General features: G+C 36.5%; 1 protein-coding gene across 2 annotated transcripts in view; it reads left to right on the top strand.

Annotated features, from left to right (window-relative positions):
* Positions 1-13,661, top strand: part of GALC (galactosylceramidase) — a 50,779-nt gene that overhangs the window by 25,780 nt on the left and 11,338 nt on the right. For both annotated transcript variants that reach the window (XM_019744385.3, XM_074327084.2), the window contains 6 exons: positions 2,138-2,262; positions 3,308-3,435; positions 7,114-7,203; positions 7,973-8,059; positions 10,149-10,299; positions 12,699-12,879. In XM_019744385.3, coding sequence (XP_019599944.2) covers positions 2,138-2,262; positions 3,308-3,435; positions 7,114-7,203; positions 7,973-8,059; positions 10,149-10,299; positions 12,699-12,879 — 762 coding nt within the window. The remainder of the gene's footprint in view (positions 1-2,137; positions 2,263-3,307; positions 3,436-7,113; positions 7,204-7,972; positions 8,060-10,148; positions 10,300-12,698; positions 12,880-13,661) is intronic.

Genomic DNA, 13,661 nt, shown 5'->3' with positions numbered 1-13,661 from the left:
TAATACATTCTTTTGTGATGTTAACGTGGGCTGATATATTATTCTGACAGCCGTTGTTCCTTTTCTTTTTTTGAAAGAAAAGATGCCTATCATGAAAAGTTTGGTTCTGATAAGTTAATTAATTTCGTATTAAGAGTATTATGTACTCATGGCAGCGAATTTAGCAACTGCATATAAGTACAAAGAAGGAAACAAATCCCCCATATTTTTGCCATCCAGAAGTAACTGTTCTTAAAAATTTTTGTGCACATCCACCCATTTATGTGATACACACACCAGGGTACCAAAAAAAATGTAATTTTAAAATGTGTAATTTTAAGAGATGTGAACATTTTGGTCAACGTTGCTCAAGCAGTAGTTTGCCATAATCAGAAGTGTGTGGACGCTGATGGTAACCACTTTGAGCACCTCTTGTAATTGCAAAAGTCAAAAGTGACTTGTACTCACCTTTTGTTATCAGTATATATTAATACAGTTTTTTCCTTTTTAAAATGTGTACTCATTTTTTTGGCACCCTCTGTATATATATAATTTTAATGCAAAATTGAAACCATACTATATAATGTTTAGTAAATAAGCTGCTTTTCACTTAATAAGGAGGCATTATGAACTTTTCCTCATATTTAAGTGTACTTACACTTCTTCATGTTTAATGTTTATATATGTTCTGCTACACACAGTAGAATTTCCCAGACTTGCCTTGTCTCAAGTGGCAACTGAGTTACTTGTTTATACTGAATCCTTGGTAGCGGCCCAGACCTGCTACCAAGGAAGCCTCCTGGGACTCTGTTGGTCTAGTCAGTGCCCCAGGTGATTCTGATGCCACGCAAGTTTGGAAAACACTGATGCAGAAAATGTATTATACCTCATTGATTATTCTCCCCTTCTTAGCAGTGGAAGTTTTTTCTATTTTAGTTAACAGCTTTGTATGTACTGAAGTGATCAATTGTATACAGATATCTTTATAGACATCTATGAATATTTCCTGAGGGTGTATTCTTAGAAATGGAATCGATGTCTGGGTCAGAGGCATATAGAGTTTTCAAAGCTTTTGTATAAATTACAAAGTGCTCTCCAGATAGTTTGTTTTGATTTATATTTCTAGCATTAGCCAGAGCAGATACCATGATCATGGGTAAAATCATGAATGCTCTTAAAATTTTCACTGGTAGTAAGGATTTTTGAAAATTGGAAATTGTTTCTACTTTGTTTTGACAGAATTAGAAGGCTTTGATTTTGGAAGAATGTCAGTTTGTCATTTTATTATGGGTGAGGACTTGAAAAGAAAAATTAAATTCTGTAAGCTCTATTTTTTTTTTTTTTTTTTTTGTGAGAAACCCAGCAGTATCAGGCAAAACCTTCTGTTTTGCCCATGGATTTTCCTGAGAACCAGAGTCATAGTCATAGGATTTAATACCAGCTGTGGACATCTGAAAGAATGAAGCAAAATACAGACCAGCAAGCTGACCCAATTAGTATGTTTCGATGAAGCAGAATCATAGTGGTGCTACAGCCCAGACCTTTTTCTATACTCTTCATATGTGTTAGGATATTCAATCCTCACAACAGTCCCATGAGCTAGGTACAATTATTATCCTCATTTTACAGATGAGGAAACTGAGGTCCAGAGAGGGTAAGTGGTGGAACCATGATTTGAACCTAGGCAGTCAGACTCTCAGAGTTCTCATTTGTAAAACTTTGCAACAGCTCCGAGTCAAACTCATAAAACTATGTCATGAAACTGGGGCGTTAAGAAGGCTGACTGTCAGTAGGAAAGCAGGTATGGATGAAAGCCTTTATATTTGACTCAGATTTATGACATGTCTGGTACTGGTAGGGCATGATCCATCTTCTGGTTACACCATTGTTCGGTAAAAATTGCATACCTCATATATCTATATTGTTTTATTATGCGATTCACCATTAAAATATTTAGATGCATCCAGCACTGGATTTTTCAAAACATGAGTGAATGTAGGCAGCTTATATTTTCTTTCTTTGGGTGGTCATTTTTTGGTTATTTGCATATATTTATATAAACTATGTTAAGGTCTTTTTACTATATAGGCTTCTAGACATTTACATTTTGATCACAAGCTGTTTTGTCGTTTCTCTTTTTATCAAACAAATCTTTTAGAACAATCGCTTGGAATTTGGTGGCTAGTTACTACGAACAGTTGCCATATGGGCGCTGTGGACTGATGACTGCTCAGGAGCCATGGAGTGGGCATTACGTGGTAGAGTCTCCTATCTGGGTATCAGGTGTGGTTCTGACGCCATCTCTCACTCCTTAAATTCCTTTCTAACAGATAAAGCAGAAAACACTGAGAGGGGATTGTCAGGGAGGGGGAACATTTTTCCCTAACCCTCTTGGTTCTTTTGGCTGTCTAATAATTAAATAGATACAAGACAGATTAATAGCAGGGAAAAAAACAACAAATTTAATTTTGTACATAGGGAAGTTTCACAAACATGGGACCTAAGAAGTGACTAAAGCAAGCTGTTGATACACATTTTAGACAAAGAAACAAAGAATCTGTGAAGATTCACAAGGCAACAAAATAAGCCTGCAGTAGTTAGTGAGGAAACTAAGCGGTTCCCTTACACAGCTTTCTGGGCTCTGAGTTTCCTGTCTCAGGCAATAAGGACGTCTCTGCCTTTCATAGGGGAGATTTATTTCCTGCTTTCAGGGGACAGAGAGGAGGGTCAGAATGTCCTCGCATTGGCTGTTGCTCAAGTAACTTTAATTAAAAATAATCAATATGTTACTTTGGCGTATATCTTGGTTAAATCCTTAAATGCTGAAATTGATTTTTTGGGGGGTGGGGTTGGGACATGGAATATTGCTCAGCACATTTTCAGGGCCAGCTTTGGAGGTGCCTAATAACTATATGTTGTAGAAATAAGCTCATTTGAAACCATAAAGCTTAGTTTTTGAAATGCATTATTAACTGTTTAAACTTCATTTTTTTGTAGTTATATTAGGATTGGTGAAATAGAGGTGAAGAAAGGTTGGGAGGGGATAACTTTATTTTACTCTTGGAAAAAAAGGCCATCAATATTCTTGAACTGATAGAGTATGGTTCATTTATTTTTGCCAGTCATTCTAAGAATCTTCCCACAATTGTACCATTTAACTAGACTAATTAGTCCAAAGCTGGAACACGGGGTTGGCAAGTATTTTTTCCAGAGTAAATAGCTTTTAGACTTAATCGGACTCAAATCAGTAGACAATGTTTTTGTTTAAAAGAAACCCTGTTATCACCATTTTTAAATCTTATTTGAGTCTTTCTTTGCTTTTCTGTAGCTCATACCACTCAGTTTACTCAACCAGGTTGGTATTACCTGAAGACAGTTGGCCATTTAGAGAAAGGAGGAAGCTACGTAGCTCTGACTGATGGCTTAGGTAACCTTACCATCATCATTGAAACTATGGTAATTCTTTGTTTTTGTTTTTGGATTAACTCGCTTTGTTAGTGTTTCAAAAACAGTATAAAACACATTGAACACCTTTTTTTTTTAAACAAATTTTTAAAGTATAATTGACATATAATAAACAGTATAGGGGATGAGGAAACTTTATCCTATACCCTTTCAGGTTCGGTAGCTGGGACCCCCCAAAAATTAAACTGATAAAAGAGTAAAAGGAGCAAACAAAACAATTTATTTGTGCATGCATAGACATGTGGGAGAAACACAGTGATGAGTAACTCATAGGGGTGATTAGAATTTCGGTTTGTAGACCTAGTTTAGTAGATAATGGGGACAGGTAGAAGGGGCACTTATGGAAAATAAATGACTTTGGAAAGAAAAATGGGTTTTCAGGAGAACAAAGGATAAAAAAATCCGTGATAGTGTTTGCGTGTACTGGGATGAGTGGTCGTTTCCTCTCCTTCAGGGCCATAAAACTGGAGACTTGCTGTAGGTTTTATTCTTATTCCTCGTTTCTGGGGGTAGATCCAGCCTGAAGAGGAATTTATGGCAGTCTTATTTCCTACAGGTTGCTGCTTTTAGTCAGGAAAAGGAAGCTCATAGAAGACTTTTTTGTGCATCTGTTCAGTCTGTATATATAATAATTCCTAGAAAACAGGTATCATTAACCCTCTCTGTTCTTTTTCCAAGTTGTTTTGGCAATTCTAGGCTATTTGCATTGCGATGTGCATTTTAGAATCAGCTTGTCAATTTCTACAAAAAAGAAAAAAAACAGCCTGCTCGGATTTTGATTGGGATTGCCTTGAATCTCTAGCCCAATTTGGGGACAATTGATATCTGAAGAACATCAAGACTTTCAACCCTTTAACTAGGCATATCCTCAGACTTATTTAAGTTTTCTTTAATTTCTCAATAGCATTTTGTAGTTTTCAGCGTACAGCTCTTTCAACATCTTTTGTCAAAATTTTAGCTAGTTCACATTTTCCATTCTATTGTAAATAATATTTTTAAAAATTTTAATTTTATTAGTGGCTAATGTATAGTAATACATGTTTTTGTATAATGATCTTGTTTTCTGCCAACTTGCTAAGCTCATGTATAATTCTAGTAGCTTTTTTGGTAAATTCCATGGGATTTTCTTCATAGATGATCTGCAAATAAAAATAATTTTACACCTTCCTTTCCAATATGAATATATTTTATTTCTTTTTCTTGCTTGATTGGACTGGCTAGAATCTCCAATACAATGTTGAATGGCAGCAGTGGGAGCAGATATCCCTATCTTATCTGCTCTTAGGAGAAAAGCATTGAGTCTTTTACCATTAAGTATGATGTTTTCCATACACATCCTTTATCAGGATGAAGTTCTACTCTATTCCTATCTTTTTGTTTTTTAATCATGAATGGATGTTGGATTTTGTCACGTTTTTCTGTATTTATTGGAAGCATCATATGGATTTTTGTTTGTTTGCTAAATTAATGAATTATATTAATTAAATTTTAAGTTGAACTTTAGTACACATACTATGAAAGTCACCCTTTGAAGTGTCCAGTTCAGTGGTTTTTAGTATATTCACAGAGTTGTGCAACTATGCAATTCCAGAACACTTTCATCACCCCAAAAGGTAACCCCATACTCATTAGCAATCACTTCCCATTCCATCATCCCCTGGCAACCACTAGTCTACATTTTATTTTTATTTTTATTGGGGAACAGTGTGTTTCTCCAGGGCCCATCAGCTCCAAGTCATTTTCCTTCAATCTAGTTGTGGAGGGCGCAGCTCAGCTCAATGTCCAATTGCTGTTTTCAACCTTAGTTGCAGGGGTCACAGCCCACAATCCCATGTGGGAACTGTACCGGCAACCTTCTTGTTAAGAGCTCGTGCTATAACCAGCTGAGCTATCTGGCCGCCCCTCTGGAAGCTCAGGGGTAGCTCGTTGTCTTCAGTCTAGTTGTGGAGGATGCAGCTCACTGGCCCATGTGGGAATCGAACTGGCAACTCTGTTGGTCAGAGCTCGCGCTCTAACCAACTGAGCCATCTGGCCGCCCCACTACTAGTCTACTTTTTATCTCTGTGGATTTGACATTTCATATAAATTGAATTGTACATCTGTGGCTTTTTGTGTCTGGCTTCCTTCACTTAATGTTTTCATAGTTCTATATCCGTATTTCATTATTTTTATGCCTGTACATTTCATTGTATGGATATATGACATTTTGTTTATGCATTTATAAGTTGATGTATGCTTGGATTGTTTTCAATTTGTGGGTATTCTGAATAATGCTGAGATTAACATTTGTGTATAAGTTTTTCTGTGGACATGTGCTCTCATTTCTCTTGAGTAAATAAATATTGAGGAGTGGATTTACTGGGTCAGTTGGTAACTCTATATTTAACATTTTGAAGTTTATCTATTTTATTGATTTTCTCAAAGAATCAGCTTTTGATTTCTTGATTATTCTTTCTTGTTTTTCTGGGTTTTGTTTAATTGGTTTGTCCTTTGATTTTTATTATTTTCTTTCTTCTGATTACTTTGGTTTTAATTTGTTTCTCTTTGCATAGTACCTTAAGGTGGAAGCTGAAGTCTCAAATCCCTTCTTCTTTTCTAATCTAGGTGTTTAGTGCTATAAATTTTCTCCTAAGTTCTGCTTTAGTGGCATCCCACAAATGTTGATACATTATTTTTATTTTCATATAGCTCAAAATTCTTTCTAATTTCCCTTTTCATTTTTTCTTTGAGCCATGGATTATTTAGTAATTTATTAATTTTAAAATATTTTGGAGTTTTTTCACAGGTTTTTCTGTTACTCGTTTGTGATTTAATTCTATTATGGTTAGAGAACATACTTTGTGTGACTTGAATCTTTCTGAATTTACTGAGACTTCTTTTATGGGTAAGAATATGGTATATCTTCGTAAATGTTCTTTGTGCACTTGAAAGGAATATACATTTTGTTGTTGCTGGATGACATGATCTATAGATATCCATCCAGGTAGACATCTAAGTTACTTGCTTGGTAGGGTTGTGCAAATCGCCTATATTCTTGCTGATTTTCCATCTGGCTGTATATCAAATGCTGAGGATAGGGTATTAACATCTCTAATAATAATTGTAATTTTTAAATTTTCTATGAAGCCTGGCCCAGAACCTTATACTTCTAGTGCTCTGTGATTGTTGAGTCTCTTCGAGTAGGGATTATGGAGCATACTTCTTTTGATTCAAGCCCATAGTAGTGACTATTTAGTAAAAAATTATGTTGGAAATGTGAGAACTACTGTTATATCTATTTAGCTGAACTTAGTTGTGTACTTGAAGGTTGTACTTAGATGAGATGCCTTTTCAGTAAAAGCATCCCAAGCATTTGCTTTTTAGTGGATGTATTTTACTTGGAAAATAGTTATAACATAAAAATTAATCTGTGTGAGCTGTGAAATGACAGGTATTTAGCTTTGAATTAAAAGTTTGACTCAGTCAAATGCCAATAAGCTTGACTTTGACTAGGCATACACAATAGACATTGAATAAAGGTTATGTTAAAAAATGTCTTTAAAAATTAGTAATAAACTTATTTGTGTGCCATTTCTGTTAATCTTGGTGCACTACATGTTTAATTTTTTCCCCATAAGATGCTTTGTATATCATTTGGATAACTTGGTGATTTTTTTTTTCTTTCCTCAGAGCCATACACATTCTAAGTGCATACGGCCTCTTCTTCCTTATTTCAATGTGTCTCACCAATTTGCTACCTTCGTTCTTAAGGGTTCTTTTGTAAGTAAATATGTGGGGCATTATTTTCTTTTGAGAATTTATATATTTTATCACAGGCTAGCAGTTCTTAAGTGAAGTCTCATGTTATGGTTATTAAGAGTTTGCATATGAATGGATAAATGCCTGGTGTCTTCTATCTGCTGATTGGTTTTAGTCAAACACTAAAGAAGCCACTAGGAGGTAAGACTCCATGGCTTTGAAGAACATTTAACCAAAGTCACTTGTAAGAAAGTCATTCTTATTGGTCAAAGCATCAATTATGTTATCTAAGGAACTTTCAAACATTTATCTTTACAGTACTCTGTACAAAACACACACACACACACACACACACACACACACACACACACACACACACACTAAACCAGAAACCAGATTCTAGCTATTTCTACCTACTGTTAGATTTAAATACAGAAAATACAGTACACTTCCGGACTACTAATTGCCTGAGAATTGTTTTTTAATACCAGGACATTCTTAAAGAGCTTTTAACACAGGCACAATAATGAGTAGCTTTGAAGCGAAGACACTAAAATCTTTTTAAACATTTGCCAAAAGTCTGTAGATTTACAGAAAATAAAATGTTTGCTTGAATAATACCTTCCTCCTTTCAAAATGTTACTATTTAAAATTCGAGGTGGGTCTTTTGGTAAATAGAAATAGAGTGCATATTCTCATTAGTTTATTCTTGCTGGTACTGATTTTGGAAATTCTCAAAGAGGGTGTGATAAACCACTTAACTCTGTCTTTTTGTGTGTTTTCTCCTCAGAGTAAAATACCAGAGCTACAGGTGTGGTATACCAAGCTTGGAAAGTCATCTGAGAGATTTCTTTTTAAACAACTGGATTCTCTATGGGTAGCTTTAAAATAAATTTCTATATTTTGAACAGTAAAAGGGAAAATAAATTTGATTAACAATTAAGAATTTTTAAGTTTATAATTGATTTTATGGCTGAAGCATAATAGAGATAAAATTGTCCCCAGCAGTTTTTTTTTTTTTTAAATAGAAACCTTCTTCATGGCAATATAGAAGATTGTGTTTTATAGGTGTGTTTGTTTTTTCAGGTATTTAGTTTGTCTTGGTGAATGGCACCACTATCGTTTGACTACCCAACTCAGAAATTTGAGTCTCATTTGAAACTTTGTCTTTCCCACTCACCCTTTATATGCTACCGCTAATCAAGTGTAGTCGATTCTATCATCCACATTTCTCTTACCCGTTCCTTATTCTCCGTTCCCACTGCTTGCTTCAGTTCCTCATTATCTCTTTCCTGGATTTTGGAAACAACCTCCTGTTTATCCAACTTCCAATCTGACTCTCTCTGGGCCATCCATGCATCGCACTGCCACCGAAGTGATGTGTCTAAGCGGCAGATCTGATTTTTATCAATCTCTTGCTCAAAGGGCCTCAGTGATTTTTCCTCTAAGTTCACACCCCTTAGTGTAGCCCGTGACCCTTGTGATCTTCTCAGGAGGTGAAACACTGCTTTCCTTTCTAGATGCATGTCCTACTAACCTGGCCTCACAGACTAAACTTCTTGCATTTTTCAGAGCATGGCATGCCAATTCAATTACTTCTGTGACTGTGCACATGCTTTTTCTTCCTCTTAGGGTGCCTTCTCCACATGTCTTTGACATTCTTCTTCAAGACTCAGCTCAGGTGTCACTTTGGGGCATTACCACCAGTCTTAGCTCACAGCCACGTAGGAATATGTGCTTATCTAAACACTTTCCCATGACACCGGTCCCCTTGGGGACTGAAGCCCGGCCTTATTTAGCTTTTTACCTCAGGTGCCTACTCTAGTGCTTAGTACGTGGTGGTTTATAGGGAAATGTTTCAAAGAGTGAATTGGCCTAGTCAAGTGCATTACTTCATCTAGTGACACAGATCTGCTACTTTTCCTGGTAATCATTAATATTCTGTGAATCCATCAGTCACTGTCAATGATTAAACACCCATTATATATTACATTAAAAAAAAAAAGAGAATGGTCTACTTTTTATGCAACCAATTGTTAGAAATAACATAATAAAATTGATTTTCCTCATGGGAAAAATAATATAATTTGGGGTTATTTCAGAGCAAGAATTTGGTATTAGATATTTCATAGATCTGACCAGTAATTTATCATTAAAGCAAAGATATGGTATAAACTCCTTTAGTTCAAAGTAGAAAAACAAAGCTTCTCAAATTTCATAAAATGGTCATACATCTAATGCAAATTCCAGTGTCTTAAGAGGTCTACATTTAGCCTAGAACAGGTGTGATAGAGGGCGTGTTTCTTGTAGGTCACACACTGAGCTAAGAGCACTTTATTATATACATTATCTCATTTAATCCTCACTACAGCCCAATGAAGTATGTACTTGCCCCCTCTTTTTGTAGATGAGGAAATTGTGCCTCAAAGAGATTGAGTTGCTAAGATCACAAATGTGATATAAACCTAACTTGCTAATGGAAATACATATTGAACATACAATAAGTTGGACCTTAATAGTAAAAGGTTTTCTGTGAGTAATATCTGGGTCAACAGTGAGATTTTTATGGATTTTTGTACCTTAGTAAAAAAATTAGTAAAGTCCTAAAAAATAAGCAGTTTTCTTAGTTATGTGTGTTGAATATATATAAGCGTTAAGGAGCTTACAGTCTAATGGAAAAGAACAGGCCAATAGAAATAGATTTGGGGTTCATCCAGACTCCCTTCTCTCCATGTAGTGAAACGCTTTTAAAATACTTTCCATAAAGTATAATTTTATAAAGTCTTCAAAATAACTTAAAAAATATTCCGAGGGTCTTGATATTGGGTGTGCCCTTTACAAATGGTTAGGATATGTAAACAAAAATGAGTTTGGCTTATCTTTAAGCTTAGTTTTTTAAAAAGCTGTTTTGCCCCAATGAGATGAGCCAAAGCACCTATCCTTGAACCCGACGTTTTCTCTTTCAGCTCCTGGACAGCAATGGCAGTTTCACCCTTGAACTGCAAGAGGACGAGCTATTCACACTCACGACGCTCACCAGTGGTAGCAAAGGCAGCTATCCCCTGCCTCCCAAGTCCCAGCCCTTCCCACGTATCTATAAAGACGATTTCAATGTCGGTAAGGTTTTTTTTTTTCCCCCACTAAAACTTAACTTGGTTTTCATTTTTAGCAGTAGTGGGAAGATTTCTACCTGACAAGCCAGTGCATGACAGAGTGGCTGTGAAAAGTACATTCATTTAGCTCTAAATCTCTGTGTGGTAAACGAGACTTAACTTTTGTGTTATTTCACGGTGAATCTCAACTTGAGGACCCTGTATTTTTCAGTGCCAGAAAAAACTTAGAGGACACTGTAAGAATGAAAGCTATCATTTTAACTTGTTTTGGGGTGAAACTTACGGTTCATGACACACTGCTAAGCCCTGTTGTCCATATCCCATGAAAGCCGTTATTGACACAGCCCTTTTGTGTGGAGGTTAAGGAACATTAATACATGTCTTCCCTCAGTGCTAGCAGACTGAGTGCTGATTGGCAGTTCTGTTATCCTTGGGTAATCCAACTCATTGTCTAGCTAGGCTTGGGAGTTTTAAATTTGCTCTCTCCTGATTTTTTGGGAAGATCTGCCCTAAGGCTATTAGAAAAAGCTTTTGATTATAGGCAATTTAGGAAAACTGTTTGAAGAGTTAGAAGGCAGTGCATTGTGGTTATTTTCCTAGATCACTCAGCAAGCGACAAGTGTCATTATATAGCATTACGACCTCACAGACAGGGTCAGGTGGCTCTTTTCTCTGCTCCTAGGACCTATAGGAAAGAAGTAGGGAGGGAGATTGACATTGCTGGAGAGACTCAAACTGCCTTTTGCCTCAGGGCTGCTCGTTCCACCACTGGTGGAGATTCCTACCGCCCCCTCCCCGTGGTCACTGCCACAGGGTCTTAGCTCCCCTTCCCAGGAAACGAACTCCTGGTTGAGTGGAGTATAAGGCCCTTTGGACCAGAATCCTCTCAGTTCTTTGGCTAACACAGACAGCAGTGGCCCTCAGGGGAGCTTGGTGCTTTGTTTTCTTACTGCTCTCTGGAATGACTTCTTAGATGAACCCATTAATTTTGTCAACCACGAATGTCCTAGCAATAGGTTGCTCAGTTCTCTGGCAGTAAAGGTAACTCTTCTGCCTTCAGTGGATGAGGAGTCTGAGCGGGAGCTGGCCTAGTTCATGAGATTGAGGAACTTCAGCCAACACCAAAACTACGTATTCTGTGACCTGAAGACTGAAGGGCATTTCTAAGCCTTCACATCTAAAATGTAATGCATTATTGGCTACATGATAAACTAAAAACTGAAAATTAAAGGCTTTGGAACTACTTTATATGATTCTTAACATCTGAAATGATGTGATGAATGTGAAAACCCTTGGAAAATCATGAAGTGCAAAATAGCTATAAGATATTGCGAATAAAATTGCTCTTCTATATCCTTCATCATCATGAGACTCTAATTTAATAAAACTAAGAAGAGATTGATAGATAGCTTAGGCTCAAAACCGATTTTTATTCCATTTTAGAAAAAGAAGAAAATGTGTAATTTCTAAATTCTGTGTTTGGCATAGTAAGCCTTTTCTAGTGTTTTCTAGCTGTGATGACTGACCAGTGATTTAGAACCTTGCTTGACAGATATTAGAAATAACAAAACTATCTCTTATTGAGCCCTTGTTAGGTGCTGGCTTAAATACACACTTATGTACATTCATTATTTTTTTCCAGTGGTTACATGTATTTATTTTGTGAATCCTCCTGATAGCTTTTTTTTTTTAATTAGTTTCAGGTGTACAAAACAATGTAATAGACATTTATCATTTATATCCCTCACACAGTGATAACTCCCCCCCCCCCCATCTACTACCCCTCTGACATCACACACAGCCATTGCATTTCCACTGTTTCTATTCCTAATGCTGTTATACCTCCACTTCTTGTAACTATATATACATACATATAAAATTGTAGTTGACATTCGTTATTGTTCAGCTTCAGGTGTACAGTGCAGTGATCAGGCATCTACATCATCCCTGAGGTGGTCTCCCTATGTACATTCATTTTTTACTCTTGTCCTCTACCCCACTTAGAAATGAGGGAACTTGAGAAGAAACAGAGCTTTAAGCAACTTGCCCAAGGGGAATGACTGAGCTAGAATTTGAACCCAGATCTGCCTTACTCCAGAATTCATGGTCTTTCCTCGTAAGCAATTAAGTGCACGGATTAAATTAGTAAAGTCTGTGTGTCAAACTGATTTTTATATCATCCTTATTAAATTACCATACAGAAATGATCTGTATGGTAATTTAATAAGGATGATATAAAAATCAGTATCTCTTTATTAATCTGAACCCTAAACTTTGGTGATCAGTATCATTTACCCATTTAAAACTTTTTGAAGTGTTTCAGAATGTACCGTATAAATGTGAGCGAGGAAAGATTCTGTGGGGATTTGATATTAAACAGAGAATTTATTATGTCCCGAACAGATTACCCGTTTTTTAGCGAAGCTCCTAATTTTGCTGACCAGACTGGCGTGTTTGAATATTTTATGAACACCGAAGACCCTGGGGAGCACCGCTTCACACTCCGCCAGGTTCTCAATCAACGCCCCATTACCTGGGCTGCCGACGCGTCCAACACCATCAGTGTTATAGGAGATTACAAATGGTATGTAAAACCGGTGTTCTTAACGTAGATCTGACTGAAATAACCTTGCAATGTTGTCAGGTACATTCTGGAGCAAAGCCTGTTCCACAGCCCTCCTTGTCCAAGAACCTAGGAAGCGTGGGATAACTATTAAATATCACGGTGGCCACAAACTAGCCAATTGTTTTGCTGCTTCAGTTTCCTGTCTCAGATTTGCCCAGTTTAATAGTGATTATTGCAGGAGCAGACTGATTTTAATATAAAAACTGAGGACTTTTGGACCCAATAATAACTGAGTGTTTATTTATAAACAGACTTTGTGATTTGCGTGTCGTTTCTGTTTTTGTTTTGCTGAAATGTTTGATTTGTTGATCTGGTGTTGCCACCTGCTGGATCCACACTGGAATTACAGTGTTTTAGCCTTTGTAGAAAATGTATTTACCAGGTGACAGTAGATGGAAACAGGAAAAACCAATTCCGCTTTTATTTGTTTAGTGAATTCAACTCTTTTCTGTAGGCATCTGGTAAAGAGACAAATTATATTTATTCTTCACTTAAAATACAATAACTGAACCAAAATTTCACCTTCTCCTTTAAGTCACCTATGGAATTCCAACGTATTATAACAGGTATATTATACCTGTTTCAGTTGTTTCTTCTCTGCCTTTTCTTTTAGCTAGTATAATTCCCTGTGAAACAGGAAACACAGGCATTCCAGGTTTAGTGATGTAACTATTCAAACCATCAAACAGCCTTATCTGTACCTTGCAAATTGGAAAGGTAAGGGAAGATAATTTTGAAAA

This window comes from Rhinolophus sinicus, chromosome 3, assembly GCF_057876585.1.
Source record: "Rhinolophus sinicus isolate RSI-liver-muscle chromosome 3, RSI-T2T, whole genome shotgun sequence".
NCBI classification, from domain to species: Eukaryota; Metazoa; Chordata; class Mammalia; order Chiroptera; family Rhinolophidae; genus Rhinolophus; species Rhinolophus sinicus.
This window is presented reverse-complemented; position numbering and strand designations above follow the sequence as displayed.